General features: G+C 40.8%; 1 protein-coding gene across 5 annotated transcripts in view; it reads left to right on the forward strand.

Annotated features, from left to right (window-relative positions):
• Positions 1–27161, forward strand: part of MADD (MAP kinase activating death domain) — a 101128-nt gene extending 73967 nt beyond the window's left edge. For all 5 annotated transcript variants that reach the window (XM_077818659.1, XM_077818664.1, XM_077818662.1 and 2 more), the window contains 5 exons: positions 5217–5289; positions 11870–11976; positions 15181–15250; positions 21066–21112; positions 25248–27161. In XM_077818659.1, coding sequence (XP_077674785.1) covers positions 5217–5289; positions 11870–11976; positions 15181–15250; positions 21066–21112; positions 25248–25355 — 405 coding nt within the window. In that variant the 3' untranslated portion in view covers positions 25356–27161. The remainder of the gene's footprint in view (positions 1–5216; positions 5290–11869; positions 11977–15180; positions 15251–21065; positions 21113–25247) is intronic.
• The last annotated feature ends 227 nt before the right edge of the window (positions 27162–27388 follow it).

The following is a 27388-nucleotide window of genomic DNA, read 5'->3' on the forward strand; positions in this document are numbered from 1 at the left end:
AAAGCGGATACAGCAATGGAGAAAGGAACAACAGGGGGAAGAAGAATGGACATTAAGATAGTCCCAGTACCACTGATATTAACAGTTAGGTAGGCAATACTGGCAGTAAAATGACTGTACCTAATCAGGCGAGGAATCTGAGTAAAGCCAAGCAGAAACAACTAATATGTTGTATACCAGTGCAAGGAGCCTGGTGGTAAAATGGAGGAACTAGAACTACTGGTGCAGGAAGTGAAACCAGGTATTATTATAGGGATAACAGATACATGGTGGACTAGTAGTCATGACTGGAATATAGGTATTGAAGGGTATGTGCTTTTCAGGAAAACAGAAATAAGGGGAAAGATAGTGGAGCAGCAGTATATATTAATGAAGGGGTTAACTAAAGAAATTAGATGTGATGGAATGAATAACATGGCATCTGTTTTGGATCAAAATTACTTTTGGGGAGGAAAGGTAATAAAGGCTCCACTGCGATAGTGCTTGGGGTCTGCTGCAGACCTCCAGGATCTGATTTGATTGTGGATAGAAACCTCTTTAATATTTTTAATGAAATCAGTATTACAGGGAGTTGTGTGATTATGGGAGACTTTAATTTCCTAGATATATTGGAAGACAAGTGCTACTAATAATGGTAGGGTCAAGAGTATTCCTGGGTATGATAGCCAACAGATTTTTTCACCAAATAGTCACTGAACCAACAAGAGGTGATGCCATTTTAGATTTAGATGGATAAATAGCAAGAACCTCACAGAGGAACTGGTAGTAAAGGACAACCTTGGCTCAGGCGATCATGAGCTAATTCAGTATAAGCTAAATGGAAGCATAAACAAAAATAGGTGTGCAACTAGGGTCCTTAATTTCAAAAGGGTAAACTTTAAAAAAAATTAAGGGAATTAGGGAAGTAGACTGGACTGAAGAACTCAATCTGAATGTGGAGGAGGCTTGGAATTTCTTCGTCAAAGTTGCGGAGACTATTGGAAGCCTGCATCCCAAAGAAATGCAAAATATTTATTGTGAAAGGTCGCAGGCCAAACTGGATGAACAAGCATTTCAAACTGAGAAAGGAGAACGCCTACAAGGAATGGAAGAACAGACTAATCAACAAGGAAGGCTACTGCTTGGTGATCAGAAAGTGTAGGGGAAAAGTGAGAACTGTCAAAAGTCACGCAGAGTGGGACCTTGCAAAGGAAATTAAAACTAATAGTAAAAGTTCTTTATCCATATAAATGAACACAAGGAAAGAGGAAGTGGGACCGCAAAGCACTGAGGTTGGGATAGTGATTAAAGATTATCTAGGTATGGTCCAAAAGCTAAATAAATACTTTGTCTCCATGTTTAACAAGAGTAATGAAGATCTCAGGGACAGTGGCTAATAGGAACAAGGATATGGAAGAAGGAATTACCACATCTGAGGTGAAAACCAAACTTGAACTGCTTAATGGGACCAAATCAGGGGGCCTGGATAATCTCAATCCAAGAATATTAAAGAAATTGGCACATGAAATTGCAAGCTCAGTGCTAAGGATTTTTAATAAATCCATAAGCTCAGTGACTGGAGAATTGAAGGGTAGGCAAATATAGTACCTATATTTAAGAAAGGAAAAAAGTGATCCAGGAAACGTTAGTTTGACCTCAATTGTTGCAAGGTCTTAGTACAAATTTTGAAAGACAGAGTAGTTAAGGACATAGAGGTAAATGGTAATTGAATACAGCGTGGTTTTTGCAAAAGGTAGGTAGCGCCAGATCAACCTGATCTTTTTCTTTGAGAAGATAACTGATTTTCTCAACAAAGGAAATGCAGTAGATTTAATCTACCTGGATTTCAGTAAACCATTTGATACAGTTCCACATGGCAAATTATTAATTAAATTGGAGAAGATGGGGATTAATAAAAGAATTAAACAGTGGATAAGGAACTGGTTAAAGGGGAGACTTCAGCAAGTCATGCTGAACGGTGAACTGTTGGGCAGGATAGAGGTTAGTAGTGGAGTTCCTCAAGGATTGGTCTTGGGACCAATGTTATGGAACACTAATGACCTTGGCACAAAAAGTACGAGTGTACTAATAAAATCTGCAGACAACACAAAGTTGGGAGGTATTGCCAATACAGAGTAGGACCAGAATGTCACATAAGATTTGGATGACATTGAACAATGAGCAATAGAAATGGGATGAAGTTTAATAGTGCAAAGTGCCTTTAGGGACTAATGGCAAGAATTTTTGCTATAAGTTGGGAATGTATCAGTTGGTAGTGACAGAGGAGAAGAAAGACCTGGGTGTATTGGTTGATTACAGAATGACTATAAGATGCCAATGTGATGCAGCTCTGAAAAAGGCTAATGCAATCCTAGGATGCATCAGGCAAGGAATTTCCAGTGGAGTTAGAGGAAGTCTTCTACAAAGCACTGGTCAGATCTCATCTGGAATACTGTGTGCAATTCTGGAACAGATGCAGAGAAGGGCTACTAGGAGGATCAGAGGAATGGAGAACCTACCTTATGAGACAGGTTTCAGAGTGGTAGCTGTGTTAGTCTGTATCAGCAAAAACAACAAGGAGCCTATGTGGCACCTTAGAGACTAACAAATTTATTTGGGCATAAGCTTTCGTGGGCTAGAACCCACTTCATCAGATGCATGGAGTGGAAAATACAGGAACAGGTATAACTACATGAAAAGATGTGAGTTGCTTTACCAAGTGTGAGGTCAGTCTAATGAGACAAATCAATTAACAGCAGGATAGCAAGGGAGGAAAAGTAACTTTTGAAGTGGTAATGAGAGTGGCTGATTTCAGACAGTTGACAAGAAGGTGTGAGTAACAGTAGGGGGAAATTGGTATTGGGGAAATTAGGTTTAGGTCTTGTAATGACCCAACCACTCCGTCTTTATTCAGGCCTAATCTGATGGTGTCCAGTTTGCAAATTAATTCCAGTTCTGCAGTTTCACGTTGGAGTCTGTTTTTGAAGTTTTTGTTGTTGAAGAATTTCCACTTTTAGGTCTGTTATTTAGTGACCAGGGAGACTGAAGTCTTCTCCTACTGGTTTTTGAATGTTATGATTCCTGATGTCAGATTTGTGTCCATTTATTCTCTTGTATAGAGACTGTCCGATTTGGACAATGTACATGGCAGAGGGGCATGCTGGCACATGATGGCATATATCAGGGGTCTCAAACACGCGGCCCCCGGGGTTATTTCCTGCCGCCTGCCAACCTCCCCTCCCCGCTCTCCCCCCCCCCCCGCTCAGAGTTATTTCCTGCAGGCCGCCAAGCTCCCCCTTCCCCCCAGCATGTCATGTCCGCGCTCTTCTGCCTACCTCCAGGTGCTTAGCACTTTCCAGGAGGGAGGAGCAGGGAGCCACGTGCTCAGGGGAGGAGGCGGGGCAGGGGCGGGGATTTGGGGAAGGGATTGGAATAGAGGCAGGGAGGGGGCAGAGTTGGGGTGAGGACTTTGGGGAGGGGGTGGGAAGAGGTGGGGCAGGGGTGGGGCCTCATGGAAGGGGTGGAGTGGGGGTGGGGCCGGGGGTGGGCGGGTGTCAGATGATATGTGCCAGCAATACCCCTCTGCCGTGTACATTCGCCAAATCGGACAGTCTCTACACAAAAGAATAAATGGACACAGATCTGACATCAGGAATCATAATATTCAAAAACCAGTAGTAGAAGACTTCAGTCTCCCTGGTCACTCAGTAACAGACCTAAAAGTGGCAATTCTTCAACAAAAAAACTTCAAAAACAGACTCCAACGTGAAACTGCAGAACTGGAATTAATTTGCAAACTCGACACCATCAGATTAGGCCTGAATAAAGACAGAGTGGTTGGGTCATTACAAAACCTAAACCTAATTTCTCCCTACTGTTACTCACACCTTCTTGTCAACTGTCTGTAATGGGCACTCTCTTACCACTTCAAAAGTTATTTTTCCTCCCTTGGTATCCTGCTGTTAATTGATTTGTCTCATTAGACTGACCTCACACTTGGTAAAGCAACTGACGTCTTTTCATGTATGTATACCTGCTCCTGTATTTTCCACTCCATGCATCTGATGAAGTGGGTTCTAGCCCACGTAAGTTTATGCCCAAATAAATTTGTTAGTCTCTAAGGTGCCACAAGGATGACTCGTTTTTATCTTATGAGAGGCGACTTAGGCTAAACAAGCCAAGCTCCTTAACAAAATGAAGGTTGAGGGAGATGTGGTTGCTCTCTATAAATACAACTGGGGGAAAGATGAGTAATTTAAGTTAAGGGTCAATGTTGACACGAACAAATGGATTTAAACTGGTCATCAATAAGTTTAGGTTTGAAATTAGATGAAGGTTTCTAGTTCTGGAACAGCATTCCCAGGGGAGTAGTGGAGGCAAAAAACCTTACATGTTTCAAGACTGAATTTGATAAGTTTATGGAGGGGATAGTATGATTAGGTTGCCTACAACACTATGATACATGGCCTGTCCGTGATTATTATTAGCAAATATCTCCAGTGGCCGGAGACAGGACACTAGATGAGGAGGGCTCTGAGTTACTACAGAGAATTCTTTCCCAGGGGTCTAGCTGGTGGGTCTTACCCATATGCTCTGGAAAGAATTTTCCCCAGGCCAGATTGGCAGAGACCTTGGTGGGGCTTTGCCTTCCTCTGCAGCATGGAGCACAGGTCACTTGCTGGTTTAAAGTAGACTAAATGGTGTATTAGGTGGACCTGGTTAGACAAATTACCCCAGAGGAATGGGGTTTGATCTGGACAAGAGGACCAGCAATCTGCTTGTAGCAGAATAAAAGAAAATTTCTTTAAGATATTGTTTCAGTGGTAACTCACAGTTGAGAGAGAGAAAATGGGGATAAATGTTGCAGAAATTGTGGGTAGAGGGGAGATTATGGAGGACATGTCCAGTCATTAGAAACTATTGGGATGCAGTCTGTAATCAAATATCACAAACTGTTGGATATTTATTACCAAATGATCCTTTGGTAATCCTCCAAGGACTTCCTCGTGGAAATGATCGTATGAGAGGAAAGGACTTGACCTTTTTGTAGAGACTTAGTCATAGGCTTTAAGGCCAGAAGGAACCACCAGATCATCTGATCTCCTGTATATCACGGGCCACCAACACCACCCAACATCCACATGTTAAACCCCACAGTCAGTGCTGTTGAGCTGCTCTGTGATGCGGTATTGCTAGGGTATGGTGTGAAAACACGTTATCTAACTCTTCTCTTACAGTGTCGGGAATTGTACTACTGTGTAAAAGACAGTATGGAGCGAGCAGCAGCAAGACAGCAAAGTATTAAACCAGGTAAGAGCAGTGGCCTCCAGGCATGGGTGGACAGGATTTGGCAGGTACTGTATGATCAATCAACCAACCTCTTCAATGCAGTGTAGTTGTAGCCATGTCGGTCCCAGGACATTAGAGGGACAAGGTGGGTCAGGTAATATCTTTATTGGACCAGCAGAAGATTTTACCTCCCCCACCTTGTCTCTCCAACCTCTGTAATGATGGTTTGTATGAATGTAGTGCTTTTTATTCAGTGATCTCAAAGTTCTGTTTTCTCCTCTACCTATGCATATATGGCAGGTTGTGGTGGAGGAGATGATGATGGTTATTTATTATTGGCTGGTGTAGCCCTCACCAAAAATCATGCATTTCTAAAATCAGTCACCCCTTCAGGGGTCTGATTTACCAATACAATGATAATTCCAAAATAATACTACATAATATGAAACCTCACTCTAGCTCTCTCCTTAGATTCGGTTGGTCCTACCTTTCCTTCCGTCAGGACCTATCTGTTACATGCCCTGGCTCTCTGGAAGGGTTACTCCCACCTCCATTATATTCAGGGTGAAGTCTAATGAACCCCACTTGTCCCAGTGAATCAGCAGTGATTAACCCTATAGCTCCCTGCAGAGTTCTAACCCTTAGAGCTTGTGTGCATGGGAAAGTTATACCAGTGTAACCTAAGGTGTGAATTTAAATCAATTTAGAGTTTACCAGTCTAACCCATTGTTTGGACACTCTTAGTCCCATATAAAAGGGGCTTTTTCTGTTTAGTTTGTCACTTTGCAAGGGATTAAAGTAAACCAAAAAACCTCACTATTTTATACTGGAATAACTGTGTCCCCATGGGCATTTAAACCAATATAACTATACCTGTACAACTGTTAAAACATTCTTGTGTGAACAAGTACTAACAGAATGGGGAAAAGGAAGATCCTGCCACAGATGCAGCTGGAAAACTAGCAAACCTCTTTTAAAGTGTGTATGTGGCCAGAAATGTGATTGTTGTTCTTATTCAACATACTATCTCCATATGTGTGTTCAGTGTTAACTGCTTACTTGGATGATAAAAATAATTTTGTTACTGTTTACTCTTGGTAGTACTGCAGAGTAATCCAGCTTTGGGAGCTGGAGCTGGAGTCTACTCTGGCTCGTGTGTGATCATCAACCTAATTGTGGTCTTGACAACATGGGGAAGTTATACCAGTGTAAGGGAGGTAGGGTGTGAATTTAAACCAACCTAGTTAGACTGGTATAACTACCCCCGTGGACACTCTTATTCCAGTAGAAGAGGGCCTTTTTTTCCGTTTAACTTACGTCACTTTGGAGTGTTTAAACTCCCACTCCCCCCCTCCCCCCAAGCACTCTTACTATGGAATAAGTGTATCTACATGGGGGAATTATACCAATATAACTGTAGCTGTTTAACTCTACCTGTGTAATTATACTGGTATAACTGGAAAAAAGTCCCACGGAGACAAGCTCCAAGTTCCAGTTGTCGGGCCAAATATTGCCCACGTTTTCTTGAACCACCTTGTTGAAAACATAGAGAAGGTGTGACCCTAAGAGCCCCTCAGTGCCCACTTGCAAAGGAGTCAACATCATATAAAGCAACTTCTATTAAGCCTGACAAACTTATTACATCTAACACATTTCAGTCATAATATTTATCTGTAAAGAATATTGTGTAAGATATCAACTGAAAACTAGTGACATGCTGGTCATTAATATCACTGTGAAATGTGTGTATTAACACTGAGGATTTATGCATATTTTTGATACTGTGCTTTGAAGTCTGTAATCAAAGAGAGAAACAGGTTTTTTTCAAGACAAGAGGGAGGACAGTTATCTCCCTGTTTCTAGTGTAAATTGAGCATGGTGATGGCAGAGACAATGGACAGTTCATTTGCATCTGAGATAAACAGGAGGAGCAAGTTAACAAGGATGTGAAATCAGCATGGGAAGACACTGGAGTCTGAACCCCAGAGGTCCATCCTGACTCTGGTGACAAAGACAATAAACTCTGGGGAACATAAGGAGAAGCAAAAAGACATTTTGGTTATCACTGAGGGAACAAAGAGGTTGATGTTCTTTGCATTTGTGAATGGTGGATCCCCCACCATGTGGATTGGTGATGCTAAGAAGTGGCTGTAGGTGAATGTGACAGAGTGTACCAAACCCACATTAGGCCAACAGGGACAAACCAATCACTGTGGGCCCAAGAGGCCATGCCCCCTTTCCCCTGCTATGCATGCCTCAGGTGGAAGAGCCAGATAAAAGGAGGCAGCCCAGCCCAGTCACACGGGCTGAGGAGGAGGGAGGACATGTACTGCAGGCTCCTGCAGAGGTGCTGATGACATTCCAGGCGGTAGAGCTCATGGACTTGGACAACGCTATGGCCAACTCTCTGGTGGCAGAGACGAACAGGGATGCCAAGCCACTGCCAGCTGAGGAGATGCCAGGGATGCAATTTGTGATAGGAAGTGATCCAGGGGATGTAGTAGAAGTTGATGCCTAAACTCTTAACAGGGCCTTAACAATTGTTAAACTCTTAACAATGACTTCATAGGGCCCTGGGTCGGAACCTGGTGGAGCGGATGTGGCCGAGTTCCCCTACCACACCCCACGGGCCACCAGGCATGGCTGCTGTCTGCTCTCAGTTCTAGCCACGGGGCTTTGGGGCTTTAGATTATTTGTTCTGCCCCGCCCGGGAGCTACAGACTCATTACTGTTCTGCTCTGCGCAGGGGGCTGATTCCCCAATTACTATTTTCTACCCCAGCCAGGAGGCTTCAGGGCTTTAGACTGTTTGTTCTGCCCCGGTCCAGGGGCTACAGGCTAATTGTTGTTCAACCCCGCCAAGAGGGCCGGGATCCCAGCTGTGGTTGTCAGTCCCAACCCGGAGGCTCAGGGGCTACCGACTTCATTTACGCAGTCCTGCCAGGGGACCAGAGCCCACCTTGCTGCAATATCCTGATTAACAGGGAATCCTGACAACTTGGTGGCAGGGTGTACCAACCTCGACCTGGCTTGACGCACAGGGCCTCCGTCACAGTGAGAATATTGCTTTAGACAAGAATTGTAGCCTGTTGAGTTAAGTTTTAGTCACTAGAAAGAGAATAAAACCAAATACTTGCGTTTTATTTGTAACCATTTTGTTTCTTTTGTCTCTGCTTAGTATCTCTTAAATCTCTATTCTTTATTAATACATTTATTCTTGTTTTTATTACAAATTCTTTTTGGTAAAAAAGACTCCAGAGGCAATCCTGGCAATTAGAGGCCAGTAAGCCTAACTTCAGTACCAGGCAAATTGGTTTACACTATAGTAAAGAACAGAATTATTGGACGCACAGATGAACATGATTTGTTGGGGAAAAGTAGACATGGCTTTTATAAAGGAAAATCATGCCTCGCCAATCTATTAGAAATTTTTGAGGGGGTCAACAAACATGTGGACAAGGGTGATCTAGTGGATATAGCTTACTTGAATTTTCAGAAAGGCTTTGACAAGATCCTTCCACCAAAGGTTCTTAAGAAAAGTAAGCAGTCATGGGATAAGAGGGAAAGGGCTCTTATGGATCAGTAACTCGTTAAAAGACAGAAAACAAATGGTAGGAATAAATGGTCAGTTTTCAAGACTGGAAAGAGGTAAATAGTGGTGTCTCACAAGGATCTGTACTGGGACCATTGCTGTTCAACATAATCATTAATGATCTGGAAAAAGGGGTAAACAGTGAGGTGGCAATGTTTGAAGATGATACAAAATTACTCAAGATAAATCCAAAGCAGACTATGAGGAATTACAAAGGGATCAAACAAAACTGGGTGACTGGGCAACAAAATGGCCAATGAAATTCAGTGTTGATAAATGCAAAATAATACATGTTGGAAAACATCATCTGAACTATACTTACAAAATGATGGGGTCTAAATTAGCTGTTACCACTCAAGAAAGAGATCTTGGAGTCATTTTGGATAGTTCTCTGAAAACATCCGCTCAGTGTGCAGCGGCAGTCAAAAAAGCGAACAATGTTAGGAACCATTAGGAAAGGGATAGCTAATAAGACAGGAAATATCATCATGTCACTATATAAATCCATGTTGTGTCCACACCTCAAATACTGTATGTAGTTCTAGTTGCCCCATCTCAAAAAAGTTATATGAAAAATAGAAAAGGTACAGAGAAGGGCAACAGGTGGGTGTGTTTATTTTTTTGGACAACTAATTTGGTAATTCCTCTGAGTGTTCAGTGGCGGGCTGGATACTACAGAGGAATACTCTGCTGGGGGCATGGGAACTCTGGGCACCGAGCATTACCTGCAAGGTACAGTAAAGGCTGTTGGAATCCTAAGTTTGTTTGGCTGACTAATAGACTGGCATGGCTGGGAGCTGTCACATAGTTTTAAGAAAAGGAGTACTAGTGGTACCTTAGAGACTAACCAATTTATTTGAGCATAAGCTTTCGTGAGCTACAGCTCACTTCATCGGATGCATCCGATGAAGTGAGCTGTAGCTCACGAAAGCTTATGCTCAAATAAATTGGTTAGTCTCTAAGGTGCCACTAGTACTCCTTTTCTTTTTGCGAATACAGACTAACACGGCTGCTACTCTGAAACCACACAGTTTTAGTATCAACAAATCCCTCTTTTGCTAAGGCAGAGGGATAACAGGTTTTAGTTGGGGGCTGAAAGTAATGACTAGTGGCGTTCTGTTATTTTCTTTGTTGGGCCTGTCCTGTAGTAGGTAACTTCTGGGTACCCTTCTGGCTCTGTCAATCTGTTTCTTCACTTTGCATCATCAAGGATCTACAACCTATCCTGAAGGATAACCCATCACTCTCACAGATCTTGGGAGACAGGCCTGTCCTTGCTTACAGACAGCCCCCCAACCTGAAGCAAATACTTACCAGCAACCACACAACAAAAACACCAACCCAGGAACCTATCCTTGGAACAAAGCCCATTGCCAATTGTGTCCACATATCTATTCAGGGGACACCATCATAGGGCCTAATCACATCAGCCACACTATCAGAGGCTCATTCACCTGGGCATCTACCAATGTGATATATGCCATCATGTGCCAGCAATGCCCCTCTGCCATGTACATTGGCCAAACTGGACAGTCTCTACGTAAAAGAATAAATGGACATATCAGATGTCAAGAATTGTAACATTCAAAAACCAGTCGGAGAACACTTCAGTCTCTTTGGTGACTCGATTACAGACCTAAAGGTGGCAATTCTTCAACAAAAAAAACTTCAAAAACAGACTCCAATGAGAGACTGCTGAATTGGAATTAATTTGCAAACTGGATGCAATTAACTTAGGCTTGAATAAAGACTGGGAGCGGATGTGTCATTACACAAAGTAAAACTATTTCCCCTTGTTTATTTCCCCTCCTACTGTTTTTGTAAAGTGCTGGAAATGGCCCACCTTCATTATCACTACAAAAGGTTCTGTGTCCCCCACCGTCCCCCCCGCTGGTAATAGCTCATCTTTCCTGGTCAGTCTTGTTAGAGTCTGTATGGTAACACCCATTGTTTCATGTTCTCTGTGTATATAAAATCTCCCCACTATATATTCCACTGTATGCATCTGATGAAGTTAGCTGTAGCTCACGAAAGCTTATGCTCAGATAAATTTGTTAGTCTCTAAGGTGCCACAAGTACTCCTTTTCTTTTCAGGACTTATGAGCAGAGGCTGAGGGAACTGGGATTGTTTAGTCTGCAGAAGAGAAGAATGAGGGGGGATTTGATAGCTGCTTTCAACTACCTGAAAGGGGGTTCCAAAGAGGATGGATCTAGACTGTTCTCAGTGGTACCAGATGACAGAATGAGAAGTAATGGTCTCAAGTTGCAATGGAGGAGGTTTAAGTTGGATATTAGGAAAAACTTTTTCACTAGGAGGGTGGTGAAGCACTGGAATGCGTTACCTAGGGAGGTGGTGGAATCTCCTTTCTTTGAAGTTTTTAAGGTCAGGCTTGACAAAGCCCTGGCTGGGATGATTTAGTTGGGAATTGGTCCGCTTTGAGCAGGGGACTGGACTAGATGACCTCCTGAGGTCCCTTCCAACCCTGATATTCTATGACATGGGGGATTCAAGAAGCCCTTCTTTCTTTGTGGGATTAAGAATATTTCCATTTTATTTTCACCCCATTAGGACACTTCTATGTTCATATGAAATTGCAGGAAATTCAAAGCTCCAGGTGAATTTATATTTGCTCTGCTTCTGCTGAAGGTTAATGCTGTGTAAGGTGTCAACCACTGTGGTGTATCATACAGAAAAGAGAGCTAACTTAAAAAAAAAAAAAAAAAAAGCCATGACAAGTACAGACTCTGAGCTAGTCTTTTAATTTCCCTCACACGTTACAGAGCTTTACAGACACCAGCAATGAAATATGTGATGGTGTTTAGAGCACTCACTGCTAGTCTTTAATCAAGTACTCTACACTGTACATGTCATAAAAGCACCAATCCACTGTTGCAGTGTGCATTACGTGGAGTTTTTGCTTCAGTCACTCAATAAATGGAGAGTATTGTGCAGATCACTCTGTTTGATTCCTTCCTGCCCTTCTTCTCTTTGTTTGTTATCATATTGCAGGACCTGAATTGGGTGGTGAGTTTCCAGTGCAGGATATGAAAACTGGTGAAGGAGGGCTTCTGCAAGTCACACTGGAAGGAATTAACCTGAAGTTTATGCATAGTCAGGTAGGAGGGAATCTTCAGCAAGAGTATGTGAGCATGAAGCTTTTCGCAGCACCTCTGCATTAATGTGTTTCCTCTTCCCTGCACCTTGGGGAAAGGGTAGGACAAAGGGGAATATGGCCTATATTCTCTAAATATTGAAATGAGAAATTCTCAGAGTGTAGACATCTATAGTACATTTTTTAAAAAAAGTAAAAGTAGTTGTAGAGGTGGGTATTAACTTTGTTTCTGGCTGCCAGAATTCTGTAGGTGCACAAGGTAACTGGTACTCAAAATACTAAAACAGCAACAACAAAAAGTAGGTGGTAATCTAAGCTGCTATAATTTATCATGTAGTGAACTCTGACATTCTGATGGCACAGTGATTTAGCACGGTGTCTCTAAGATAGGCACATTTGCAGGTATTTCAGGTAATTTTCTTCATCATGTTTTTGTATTTTAAAAATGGGGGAGAGTCTAAAGTTCCAGACGAGAAAATAGAATAAGAGAATGACACTCTTTCACATTGAAGAAGAAGATGAGAATAAATTACTGATTTTTCTCCCCTTTCCAAATAGCAATCTATCTGTGGGTGTAGAGGAAACACAAATAGAATTGTTTTATCATTTTCTTCCTTTCTCTGGATGTTGTTTCATTTGCTTTCTTTAGTCCTTGTTTTTGTTTTTTTGCTTTGTGTTCATGTTTGTTTTGCATATGTCATTAGAGGTGTGCTGTGCTGGACAGTAGAACCAGTTTTTAGTGGAGGGTGGGGTATGTGTATGTGAGAGAGAGAGAGAAAAGCTGCTGTCAGTCAGTCCCTTGTGGAGTGTGTTACCTTTTCCTCTAATTAAATCTTCCCTCTACTGTTTCCCCATATAAGCCTTGTTCCTTTTTACGTTCACTTGCTTTCAAACTGAGGGGAGAGCATCTGCACCCCTCAAGACACAAAATGAAACTATGAAAAACATAGAAAGGAATACCTATTAACCTTTTGTGTAAACCTGTTTTCTTATAATTGGTGACCTTTTAGAGTAGGGGAAGACTATCCCCATGAGAGGTTACAAATAGTCTACTAATTGTTATGTTGTTAATTCTTGTTTTATTTTCAAAGATTTCACTTTCCTAAAAATGGGAAACTCCCATAAATTCCGCCACTTGGGGAAATGCATCACCCCCTTGTTCAAATGAGCAAGATGCCTCCAGGCCTTGCACTGACCATTTTTGGGCTGCTAGATAATTAATATTGTATCTGATCTATTTGAACTTTTCCACTGAGGTCCTGAATAAAAAAGCTTGAGCTGCATAATATGAACCGTAACAGCAAATGCTACTGCAATCAATGGAAATGATCTAAGTGGATAAAAAATTATAATTATCCCCTTATAATGCCCTTATTCCCTCTTCCGTGTATCCCTCCGAAAAGAGAAAAATAGAGGGTGATAAAATTTTTGACAAACTAAACTTCAAAAGAGCGCAGGTAAACAAAGTGGTGGGATTAATTTTCTATTCCCTGAATACTTGGTTGTGAGAAGGAGGCAAGTTGCAGGTTTGCTGACAAAAAAAAATCTCAGGTTTATTTTCTGGTAATGAGGAATAAATAACCTGGAATCATATGTTAGATCTTCTCTATTATTGGAAATATCATCTGTACTTGAAAATCAACTTACCTTGATTACCCTCAAAATGCAAATTGATCTATTTACAGAAGGCAGACATAGGTAAGACTGTTTCTAAAAGAGACCTTTTAGCTGGCATGATCTTGGGTCCTGCCTGGTGGCCCCCCCTTGCCTTTCTTGTCCAGGTAATGATTTGGGGATTAAATGAAAGTAGTTTGTTACTGGTGGTGTAGTGAAAAGAAGTGCTCAGATACCTTTCTGCATTTTCTGTTTTCCTAGTAGATTCAATTTCTCCAGTAAATTTATCTCTAAATCCACACCTGAGCTTGCAGCTTTGTAAGTACATAGCAACTGAAAAAATCACTGCAGTTCATTGCTATGCAGTCTTTCAAGAATATCTCTAAGGTATTGGTTGGAGACTTATTCAGGATACTGGAGCAATCTTACTCTTCATATGTATGTTTCCTGCCTGAAGAAACAAATGTTCTAGGATCTGAGCATAATGCTGATTCCTGATCACCTTCCTGTACCTTCTCCTCATGCCCACAAGTTGTCTCTTGGCCTGAAAGGACTAACTGCAGTTATGCAGTTACTGCAGTTATGTGGATGCACATCAGAAGAGATTGTTTAATTGTATAGGGCATTAACTGGACTCGTTGAACTCGGAGAATTTACTGATTTGCACAAAGCTGGCATCTGTGTCCTAGAACATGGGAAAAAATGATTAGTGTGATCTGTGAGAAGGCTTATTTTCCGTTTTTGGATGCTTATTTTTTAAACCAAAGATCAGTCAAAAACCGTTCTGTTTTTCCCCAATGGGTACCCAACTCACAGTGGCTCTGTGGCATACTGTATGAAATGAACAAACAAAAAACAAATATCGGAGTCTTCATGCATGTTTTTTAAAGATTAAATCAGTGCTGTCCAAAGTCATCGTCTGGATCAATTTCAACACTGACTGCACATACCATGTAAAATCTACAAACAGTTTTGTTGCTAAATCTCAATTGCAGTGCTGTCTGGTGGGGAAGGGTAGCAGCCCTTCCCCCATTAAGTTTTGACTGGTGGATGGTCTAAGAGAAGCAGCATGAGGGTGGGAAGCACATTGCCCCTTGCCTGCCCTCTGTGCTGGAGGAGGATGCATGGAGGGGCAGAAACCAAGTGGGATGGACCTGGGCCATAAATCGTATGCCAAATTTGGGAGCCAGCCATTTCTTGTCCCCCTTTTTGTTGCATTTAAGGTGTGTTGGTTTTCTCTTTGCTATAATTCAATTGAGTGCCTGAAGGGGTAGCAATGTTGGATATGTCAGAGTTACTAACTCCTTCGTTTCTCTTCCATGCTTTCTCCTCCTGCAAGGAGCGGAAGGTACTCCATCTTCTGCTGTCTTCGCTTCTTAGCATTTTAAGTTGTTTGTTAATTTCTAGCATTGTGGCAAATTTATCTTTTTTAATCTCCCTGTATTTATGTATTAAACTATAAATGAAGTAGTAGTATGTGCTACAGTGTTTCAAGTTATATCAGCCGTGACAGTGTTTCTTTTTGTTTGTTTTTTGAATAAAAAGTTGTCCCTCATTGACTAATCTTGTTATTTTCCTCCCTGTTTTGTTGTAGGTTTTCATAGAGCTGAATCACATTAAAAAGTGCAATACTGTGCGAGGAGTCTTTGTCCTGGAGGAATTTGGTAATTACATTATTTTGATATTAGGTCTGTACTCACATGGCAGTAACTCAAATTTCCGGTCCTCAGTCTCAGAGTTGTGTTCATTAGATCAGTGGTTCTCAACCAGTGGTATGCATACCCCTGGGGGTATGCAGAGGTTTTCCAGGAGATACATCAACTCACCTAGGTTTTTGCCTAGTTTTACAGCAAGCTACATAAAAAGCACTAGTGAAGTCAGTACAAAGTAAAATTTCATACAGACAATGACTTGTTTATACTGCTCTATATACTTATACACTGAAATGTAAGTACAATATTTATAACCCAATTGATTTTATAATTATATGGTAAAAATTAGAAAGTAAGCAATTTTTCAGTGATAGTGGGCTGTGACACTTTAGTATTTTATGTCTGATTTTGTATGCAAGTAGATTATAAGTGAGGTGTACCTTGGGGGTACACAAGACCAATCAGACTCCTGAAAGGGGTACGGTAGTCTGGAAAGGTTGAGAGCCACTTCATTAGATGGTAGGCAGCTTCATAGAGAGGGAGAAATATAGATTGCATCTGAGAGACTGACTAGGAGGATTGGTGTCTTGACACTATCAGAGTAAACTTGTAGATTTTCATAATCCTGGCTTGTAGCCTAGATGCACGTTGTCAGTATGCCATTGAAGTCACTTTGTGCAGCATGGATAACAGTAATGAGTCAATGAAGTGGGAGGTGCTTAGAAATTATTTCTTCAGAAGTCTCCTCTCCTCAGAAGTCATGATCAAATGTGCCATATAATATTCCGAGACAGATTGTTGCTCACAGTGAAATTTCCCCTTTGCTGCTTCAGGCAAGTATTATTTTTATTTTATTCTGGAAAAAGAGGATGTTTCTGGACTGCAGTTTAGTCAATGATTTTATTTTCAGTGTCAGAATCGTGGTGGAGGAGAGAGATGATGGTAGAGAAACTGGAGAACTAGTGCTATTTGGCCAGTGATTGCAGTTAAATATTATCCTCTTAAACCCAGACTGGGCAGTACTCAGGAGTTTCCCAGTATCAGTGTGATTCATGATATTCTGAACCAGAGTCTGAAAAAATAGGGGGTCTTTTAAGATTTTGAAGGTTTATAAAACATCTGAGTCTTTCACACCCTCTGAAATGGTCCTCTCAAGGATTCCAAGCCTGGAGGGATTTATTCTTTCATCTGTGGCTGCACATTTGTTGTTTAGATCTTCACAGAAATGTGAAACTTTTCTTTTAAAAAGGTTAAATTTACAAATTGATTTCAGTATTTGATCAGTGTTAATTTTTTCTTACATCCATCATTTAAAAAAAAACACTGTCTTGGTTTTCAGACGTTCTGGTTCTTTTCCACTGCTTTGGATTAAAGGGCACTGACTGATGGATCCTCTTTCCTAATATTCTAAGAAATAAGAAAAGGAGTACTTGTGGCACCTTAGAGACTAACCAATTTATTTGAGCATAAGCTACAGCTGTAGCTCACGAAAGCTTATGCTCAAATAAATTGGTTAGTCTCTAAGGTGCCACAATTACTCCTTTTCTTTTTGCGAAGACAGACTAACACGGCTGTTACTCTGAAACTATTCTAAGAAATGTAACTGATACTGGGATCTGAAAGCTTCATGTCCTGATCTTGACTTCTATACTGCCTCCTTTCTGTTCTGATATCAAGTCCTTCAAATGACACCATTGGATGTCATGAATCAGAGTACAATGACTGGAAGGCAATTAAGCCACTGGCTAAGAGACTTGATGTGTCATTTCATGAACAGGTTTTTTCCCTTTACCTTTTCTGAAACTATCTTGTCACACACACACATCTCAGAACAATGAATGCAACATATGGAAAAGTTTGGGATAGTTTACGGATGCTCCTGGTAAGTGCTGGCTTGAAGGTGAAGATTTCCACACTGTGTGGTTGCCTATTCCTCTTGTACCATATTTACCCCAAATAGGCAACAAATTTATTATAGCATTGCTGTTAGCAACCACTTAGGGTTGCAAAATAGTAGTGATAATAAGTGCACAAAGCTGAGAGATCAGAGCCCATAAAATCTGCTAAAACCATAATAGGTAACTTCCACTACCCAGACATTTAGCTGGTCAAATGTCACAGTTGGCCATCATTGGAGGGACAGTTTGAGACACTGTTGCTTCTTCAAATAGCTATTTCTGGACCATGCACAAGAAGAGGCAACATTTGACTTGATACAAAATAATACAGAGAAGTTGGTTCAAAAAGTAACTCTAGTTTTAGCCACTAAGTATAATGACCGTACCATAAATGAATTTCAAGTGCATTGTGGGAAGGATTGTAGTGAAGGTCAGTATTGTGACACTCAACTTTAGGAATGGCAGCTTTAGAGTAAAAAATCGGGAAGCAAGTTAGAAAGAAACTGAAGACAAAAATTAAGAAATTAAATCCTTAGAAGCTATTTAAGCAACTTGATAAATCACAGAAGGCATTCCTACCCCTGAACAAAGTAGGGAGCAGAAAGGCAAGAAAAATGTGCTATGGTTAAAAGGCAAGGCTCAAGATGTTAGCATGCTATCCTTTAGTTCAGATTAAACAAATCGAAAGGGACGTAATCTGATGGCCTGTAACATTAAAGGTGGAAATTAAGATGGAATTGTAAGATTAAATAGTTAATTGCCTTTTATTTGGTCTATGAGTTTTTGGCTATTTTAACGTGTCAGAAGAAGTCTGCAATGGAGTTATTGGTCCACCAGATTACCAACGAGAAATTGAAAGGAAGGTAGACACTGCCGAGAATCTAACCTGCTTTCTTGTACAGAGACCAATGGAAAGATATTTCCCCTAGAGCTACACTTTTAAAGATAATGAAGATGAGAAACTATTAGACTCTATGCTTAAAAGAGAGATGACAATAAATCACTAGGATAAAATGGTAATATTCATCCAAGAGTTCTGAAGGAACTTAAAAATTAAGTGAATGAGCTGCTAACAAAACTCTAAATCTTAAAATCAGCTTCTGTGCTTGAAGACTGGAGATGTAGCCACGGTTGTACTTTAACAAAGGCATGAGGGCTGACTGATCCTGGAAATTCTAGTCCAGTCAGCCTGACTTAATTACCAGGAAATTTAGTTAACTTTAATTATTTTTGAGGTTTTAGTGGTTTCCGAGCATGGTCTTTCTAGTGGGAGTGTAAGAAGTTGAATATCACAAGACAGTAGGAAATTAAAGGCCATTTGTAAAAACAAGGTTAACATGGCAAGGTGGATGTTGGAGATGTGATTTCAGACCAGGGCCCAAGTGAGAGCCATGGGTTGTTGTCCACAAACGGGAACAAAGATTTAAAGGAAGTGAAGAAGTGTAGGGCTCTTACTTCTGGAATTTGAGTTACTGCTGTGTATTTGTGCTTTACTTTCTCGTGGCCCCTTCATCGCCGCTGCTATGAAAACCTTCATTCTCCAGCAGGTAAAGTGATGTCCCCTGAAATAGTTCTCTGCTAGTGCCATATATTCTCATTCACAGGGCCAGAGGCTGCAGGATGGTGCTCAGTAACTTATCCCCTTCATCTTCTTAGTTTAACAGTATTGAGTTAATTTTATTGTTAGAAGAAAAAAAATTAGTATGATTTATATATTCTGCAGTGCTAGCACTTTGAGCTCTGGGGGTGTAACCCAAAGCTTTTCTCTTCTCTCCTTCCTAACCCCACCCTCTCAGGAGTATTTTTTTCCCACTGGAGGGCTACAGGGGAGTCATTAATTTGATAAGAGGGTGACTTTAGTGAGTGTGAAAGGAGGTGGTTTCTTCCCTAGGTCCTCACCCTGCTGTATATTTGGGAATCAGGGACATTACAGCTTCCCTTCTCTCCTTCCCTCATGCCACCAGCTCCTTCCAGCTTCCTCTTCCTGCTTTTGAAGAGTATATGAACAATTGTATGTTATCCAGTGAGAAATAAGATTTGTACATCTCTGTAATCCTATCCCATTTGGCTGTGCACCACCTCACTCCCCCTTTATCCCCTGGTGACATGGAGTTAATTTGGAACATCTGGTGCCAACGGGTAAGGCAGCTTGGATGTGCACCTCATTCTCTTCCCAGCTCTAGCCACTGGTGTCATGGGGCAGTGCAGCCTGGGTATGGACTTTACCCAGTTTTCAGCCTCTGAAGTAGCTGCCTCTGTCCAAGAAAATGGAGAATGTCAAAGGCAAATATTTATTTTTAAACAAAGGCTGCATTTTTCATGGGTCTTTCCAGGGATGTTGATACTGTGATACACTAAGATCAAATCATAGACATTGATTTTTATTAGAGTCCCTTCTCTTTGAACCAGTCTGCACTGCCTAGTTTTGACTCACTAGAGTATGAGCCCTCTTTCCATATTACCTTTTGTTGTGTCATATCATAATCAAACAGGTGACAGCTGCATGGCTAGGTTTTGGTGTCCATTTCCCCCCACCCCCAGCTCTTCATGTTGAGCTCATGTTTATATATTTTGCCTGTTACTGTCTTTCTGTCACTAGGTTCTATGCTTTATAAGATATTCACTCCTCCTTCCCCACCTCCCTCTATTAAACTGGTTCTTATTTGGTCTGGTTTTGAATAACTTACGATGTTTACTTTAAGATTTTTGTTGTCATACAGAAATTCCAAGGCAGGTTTCAGCCACTTTGAAAGGAAAGGATTCAAAATAAAATGTCTTTTTGTTGTTCCTTTCGTTTTAAAAATCTAAACTTGCCTTTTTTATGTTCGTAGTGCATCATTATACTCCTTGTGCTCTGTTTGTTCCCTATATTGTCTTTCCATGAGATTTGTGCACAGCATCATTCACACAGACTCAGAAGAGTGGGACAGAAGCACAGTGCAGGTGGAACATACTAATGGGAGGGTTGTAGCTTTCAGCATGGGGCACTTTGGGGTAATGAGAGCAGAGGGTAAAATTTTCCTTTGCTATTCTGTGCTACATTCCTCTTGTATTTGTCAGCGACAGTGCAAGGGAGCAAAGGCTGAGCTTTCCTGGTAACAGATTGTATCTGTGTCATCGACTGCAACTCTTGCTGATGTTTCCTTTAATACACCTAGAAGTCAAATCAAGCCTGATATTTTGAGGGCCATGTGTAACTGAAATCTTGTATGTTGATAGTTTTGAGTAAGTTTGTTCATAAAGCAATGAACATTTTCCTTGAGGTCTCCAGATAAACTCCAGAGTACAGGTGTTAGACTTAATGAAATTGGTTCAGTGAACAGTGTCCAAGATACAGCTGGCCTGGAGGAGAAATAGTCTTCCATTCTAGAAGATTGGTTTCTCCACAGTCTAATCCCCATTCTTTTACGGATTTAACTGAACCCCGTGCAAAAGTATCCAGTCAGACTACCACGTAGCACAGGGAAAATTCAGATTTCTAGAGGGTACACTGGGGAGCAAGCAGTTAAAGTAGCAAAGTGGCTTTAAAAGAGATGTTGGTTTAGACTATATGGTTGTGCTGATAAACAGATTTTACCATGTGTTCTGCTAACAGGACAGGAATTAATTGCCCCAGCAACGCCAATGATGAGTCTGAGACACATCAAACACTTACTATTCGCTTTTTCTCAATCAAGGAGCCAAAGAAATGTTTTGTGCCATCTTGAATTACATAACGTGTCATTGCTGGTATCGTCAAAAGATCATGATAGTATAAATATAGGGAAAGAATAGTATCTAAAAGTGAGGAGTAGTGAGGTGCCCTGTTCCTGCAGCTGCTGTCTGTGTGCCTCCCTCCCCCTTTCCTTTGGGAACATTGTGCTATTTCTTTCACTTTTTCCTCTCGTTTTTTGAACTTTTTGTTTTGTCTCTTACCCGTCCGGTTTTAGTTCCTGAAACTAAAGAAGTGGTGAGCCACAAGTACAAGACACCAATGGTGAGTGAACTGTCATGCCTTCTAGTTCTTTTAGAGGGTATATATTTAAGTTTTCATACGATGCCCATCACTCTGATATCTGAGACCACTCTTTTGTCCTGCAGTTCACTGACTTAATGCCATGTGGGATGCGGTTCAGACTGCTCCTCCAAATGGAGGTTCTGTGGAAGAGTGTTAGTAGAAAATATGAGTGAAGACAATAGAAATTGGGATCGCAGGATTATGCAGCCTTAGAGCTACAGTGAAACACAACCTTCTCTTTTGTTCTAGCTCTTGTACAAAGAGACTGTAGCTTGGTGCTTCCTACTTCTGTAAAATTAAGGGAGATCCTGAGGCAGCATAGAAGGGTCCATTTTAGAGAGAGGTTAATTAGTGAATTTTTTCTAATGGATTATATTTGTGCTGTTGATAAGTGTTGAATTGATGACTCTGCAGACCAAAGTGCCTAATCCACAAAACAGATGAAAGGTGGGTCTGACTTCTGAGCATAAATTGATCTCTAGCTGAGTTCATGAAGAATTCTCTCCATTTGGTATAATACTGAGCAGTGAGATACATGAAAGGGATTTTATACCCTCAAAAGGTATTGACTCCCGTGTGAAAAGTATTGATCCCTGTCAGACAAGATACTAGATAGATGAGTTATTGAGCATTTCCATTGTATCAGTTTTTATATTCTTAATTGTTAAACACAAGATAGCAGTTAAAGATCATACTTACTGTTTTTAATTACATAATATATTTGATGGTCAGCCCTGTGTGTGCTTGTAAGTGGGAAATGGAAGTCAAGGATTATCATCAGAACTAACTTGAGGAAGTTAGCTAAACCGAAATTAAAAGGTACAGTGCCAAAAGTGAAATCCCTGCTAGCTGCATGGAATTTTTTTTAAAGACACCATAATAGAGGCTCAACTTAAATGTATACCTCAAATTAAAAAACATAGGAAGAGAACCAAAAAAGTGCCACCATAGCTAAACAACAAAGTAAAAGAAGCAGTGAGAGACACAAAGGCATCCTTTAAAAAGTGGAAGTTAAATCCTAGTGAGGAAAATAGAAAGGAGCATAAACTCTGGCAAACGAAGTGTAAAAATGTAATTAGGAACGCCAAAAAAGAATTTGAAGAACAGTTAGCCAAAGATGCAAAAAGTAATAGCAACATTTTTTTTAAGTACATCAGAAGCAGGAAGCCTGTGAGGCCACTGGACGATCAAACTGCAAAAGGAGCATTCAAGGATGATAAGGCCATTGCAGAGAAACTAAATGAATTCTTTCAATCTGTCTTCATGGCTAAGGATGTGAGGGAGATTCTTAAACCTGAGCCATTCTTTTTAGGTGACAAATCTGAGGAACTGTCTCAGATTGAGGAGTCATTAGAGGAGGTTTTGGAACAAACTGATAAACTAAACAGTAATAAGTCACCAGGACCAGATGGTATTCACCCAAGAGTTGTGAAGGAACTCAAATGTGAAACTGAAGAACTACTAACTGTAGTTTGTAACCTATCATTTAAATCACCTTCTGTACCAAATGACTGGAGGATAGCTAATGTGACGCCAAGTTTTTAAAAGGGCTCCCGAGGTGATCCCAGCAATTACAGACCAGTAAGCCTGATTTCAGTACCAGGCAAACTGGTTGAAACTATAGTAAAGAACAAAATTGTCAGATACATAGATGAACATAATTTGTTGGGGAAGAGTCAACATGGTTTTTGTAAAGGGAAATCATGCTTCACCAATCTACTAGAATTCTTTGAGGGGGGTCAGCAAGCATATGGACCAGGGGAATCCAGTGGATATAGTGTACTTAAATTTTCAGAAAGCCTTTGACAAAGTCCCTCACCAAAGGCTCTTAAGCAAAGTAAGCTGTCATGGGATAACAGGGAAGGTCCTCTCCTGGATTGGTAACTGGCTAAAAGATAGGAAACAAAGGATAGGGAGAAATGGTCAGTTTTCAGAATGGAGAGCAGTAAATAGTGGTGTCCCCTGGGGTCTGTATTAGGACCAGTCCTATTCAACAGATTCATAAATGATCTGGAAAAAAGGGTAAACAGTGAGGTGGCAAAAATTGCAGATGATACAAAACTATTCAAGATATTTAAGTCCCAAGCAGACTACGCAGAGCTACAAAAGGATCTCACAAAACTGGGTGATTGAATTTCATCTGCCATTTTGTTGCCCAGTGTGGATAAATGCAAATTACTGCGCGTTGGAAAACATAATCCCAACTATACATAGAAAATGATGGGGTCGAAATTAGCTGTTACCACTCAAGAAAGAGATCTCGGAGTCATTGTGGCTAGTTCTGTGAAAACATCCATTCAATGTGCAGTGGCAGTCAAAAAAGTGAACAGAATGTTGGGAATCATTAAGAAAGGGATAAATAAGAAGACAGAAAATATATTACCTCTATATAAATCCCTGGTACACCCACATCTTGAATACTGCGTGCAGATATGGTCGTCCCATCTGAAAAATGATATATTAGAAAAGGTTCAGAAAAGGGCAACAAAAATTATTGGGATATGGAACGGCTTCCATATGAGGAGCGATAAATAAGACTGGGACTTTTCAGCTTGGAAAAGAGATGACTAAGGGGGATATGATAGAGGTCTATGAAATCATGACTGGTGTGGAGAAAGTAAATAAGGAAGTGTTGGAGAGATGGGGGAGCAGCTCCCTGCAAAGGGATCCCTCCCCCTGCAGCTGAGGCTCAGGAAGCAGGGGGAGGAGGAGTTTCAAGAGCTTCCTGCAGCTGGGGGAGAAATCTGGGGGTGGGTCTGACCTGACCGCGGATGCTGTGCAGGGTAGAGGAAGTCCCATCCTCCCCAGCTGTCGGGACTAGCAGCTGAGTCTAGTGCAAGGGTATGAGTCACCAGCCAGGTCTTCCCCAGTCCTGCCCCACAGTGATTTACCTCTCTGCTGGCTGCCCTTGGCACCTGAAACATACTGCTGGGGAGGTGGCGTGACCACTCTTGTGGCTTCCTGTCAAAGTCATTTTTCTGCAGGGAAGCAAAGAAATCTGCGGGGGACATAAATTCTGCACATGCGCAGAATTCCCCCAGGAGTAGTATATTCCAGAACAAAAAAGAGAGTACAGTGGGAAGGAAAAATCAGATTAAATGAAAATGTGTGCTAGTTTATGTAAGCCATTTTATGACATTCTATAGTACAAGAACAATCAAACAATCAAATTTACCTCTTTCATCATAACATGTAGCTCTTATATAGTGTTTTTAAATTTATAGAACTCAAAGTGCTTTACAAAGATAATATCAGCCCCACTTTACAGATAGGGGAAGCAAAGGCACAGCAAGATGAAGAAACTTGCCCAAGGTCAGTCAGCAGATCACTAGCAAAGCTAGGAATACAACTCTGATCTCCCACACCCCAGCCTTCATTGGCCCAGACTGCCTTCCATAATGCCAAAAGATGCCTCTTGAATTAAATGGCAACAAACTGAATAATTCAAAACATAATTGCAAATACTTTTTAACATAAAGTACAATTAAACTATGCCTCTTTCTGTCATAGAATAGTGAAGCAAATATCTCAATATTAGACATTTATATGAAAAATAATATCTACAGTTACGCTAGCTGGGATGAAATTACAAGGGCTAGCAGTCTCTGTTTCTGGGCATAAAATGATCATAACTGGGAGTAAGGAAGAAATCCCACCACCACTATGATTCAAGGGACAGTACTGGACAACTAGATGTGTTACAGTAATTTTAGATAGCCCCTTCCTCCACCACCAAAGGAGTCCTTGCAGCGCTGTACAGCTTAGCATTGGCACCTGTTAAAGACATGATACAAAGCTATATGGACCATTGTTCTCTTCTTCTATGGTATGATTTCTGATGTTCTAATCCTAAAATCCTCTCTCAGTTGGTATAATTAACTCTTGGATCTTTCCTTTCCACCTCATCACAAGTATAGTGAGGGGTAGCCTGTGCCATTACCTCCACCCTGCATGCTTTTTTTTCTAGCCAGTGCTCTCTATGCTGTTCTGAAAGGTGCCCTCTGACTAGGACTCTGAAGGAGGGAGGATATACAGTAAATACAAATCTGTCAGTGTATTTTTGTGAAGCGGTTAACTCTGGAATCTCATTATCTCCTTTTCTAACATTTTCTAGGCCCATGAGATCTGCTATTCCGTGTTGTGTCTCTTCTCTTATGTGGCTGCTGTTCGTGGGAAAGAGGTAGAAAACAAAAGCAAACCCCCTCGGCCAGTTTCCAGCTGATCACAATATTGGGAAATGCTTGCCCACTGGCACATTGGTGTGTAATACTCCCATTTCTGTTCCTGTTACTGGAGCTCACATTACTGACTCCAGTGAGAACTTGGTTATTTATGTATGATCCTGCAGGTCCTTCCCCTTAGAAAAAATTAAGACTTTCTTGTTCATTCTCCTGCTGAATTCATTCTTACTGGAGTTTTTACACCAGCTGTGCTTATCAGGCAGTTCTGAGCATCAGCATCCAGCTATAACTGAGGATGGCTTGCTCTGGGCAATCCTTTGGAATTCCATTTCCAAGAAGACTAATGCATCTGGAGTTCAGTTGTTTTTGTTTCCAGTGGTACCTGTGTCACAAATTTCTTCACTTACAGCTGTAGGCCTCTGCTTTCAGATTCTTCAAAAAATATGCACAAAGAAAGCAGCTTGGTCCTGAATGGATCACCTATTGTTTAACTGTGATAGTTTATATTATTTTCCTTCTGTGTTTTCACACTTTACCCACCAATTTTGAGTTCTTGCCATATGGCCCTTCAAATCTTTTCAGTAAAGATGAGCAATCTAGCTACCTTAAACTCCTTTGAAATAGCCTAAAATTAGATATGGTGCTTTAAGATTGAATGTTACATGTATAAAACTATGGAATTATTTCTTCTCTGGTGGGCGAGAGATAGGCACCATGAAGGGGAGAAATTTGGAGACTGTGCTTTATGAAATCCCCTTCAAACTGGTATGCGTGTAACGTGTGTGATTTTCAAATGGGAAATTAGACCCACTCTGCTAACATCCCAAGAGTGCAGTTAATTAATATATGCATATCATGGTAGCTAGAACAGTTAATCTAAGTGTGTAGGAATAAGTAAAGAGAGGTAAAGAGAGAGAGAGAGTGCTATTGGCTGAAGCACATGGCAAACTCATGTAACATGTGGGATTATCACTACAATCTCCCTAAAGCACTGCTATTAGAGTCTGCGTACACTGGTTCTGTAGAAAACCTGCAGAAATCCACAGGATTATGCAAAGTGCATTGTGGGGATTCAACTTTTTGTGATGATGGTACTGTAAATGCTGGTTCCAGATTTTGTTTTTTTAACTACTGCTTCTGTCAAACTGTACATGTATATCTCAGAGTTTCACAAATACTGTGTAATGAAGCACCCTCAGTTAAAGTATCCATCTCGCACCTTATTTTAAGTAGGCTGAGAATGGATGTTTGAACACTGTTTGTTTTTTATGAACTGTACCGGACTCTACCGGGGCGGGGGAGGCCCCTGAGATGCTGGAAGGAGAGAGGATCTAGAGAAAATAATATTAAATGTAAAATATCTAATGGAGTGCTCTAACACAAGCTGGAGTCTTGTCTGATTTGACATAGGCTTCTGAGTAATTGAACCCAGAAATAATCCTGTTTGGCTTAGTCAGTCAGGGTATTTACCATTTTGAGTGGAATGCACGAGGAATGGGTGGAGAAATGGTGTAAATAGTCTAGTGTCTATTTATAGAAGAATGTACAGCTGTCTGAATGTGAAAATAAACTATCATTTAACCATGGATGGCTTTTATCCTCCAGTGTTTCTTCCCATTGGTCTATTTGACTCTGAAATGTAATTGTCTATATAAATAATACATAATATGCATATATAAAATAAATTCCATTCTTGAAATAGTGGAAATACTATGTTCTCAAACATGATACAATGTTAATGTGTGTGGCATTCCAAGTTATTTTTAATGGTAACTATCTTCTAAAAGTTTTTTTTAACGGTGTAAAATCAAAGACATTTTGTCTCCTCCAAGAAAGATTTTAAAGAATATTAATGGTGAACACTGAGGTACAACTAAAAGTGCATTTTCTTCATTCATTGCCATGACCAGGGGTTCTTTTAGGCATAGAAATAAAATCAGGGTTTACAGGATTATGTCTTATCCTTCCCTCAATAAAAAAAAAAGCAGAAATTAACAAACCTTGAGCCTATTGTCCTGAGCACTTTGCATTTATATGGTATCCTGTTCCCTCTCCTTTTGTCTGTTTTTCACCA

This window comes from Eretmochelys imbricata, chromosome 6 (genome assembly GCF_965152235.1).
Source record: "Eretmochelys imbricata isolate rEreImb1 chromosome 6, rEreImb1.hap1, whole genome shotgun sequence".
Lineage (NCBI taxonomy): Eukaryota > Metazoa > Chordata > Testudines > Cheloniidae > Eretmochelys > Eretmochelys imbricata.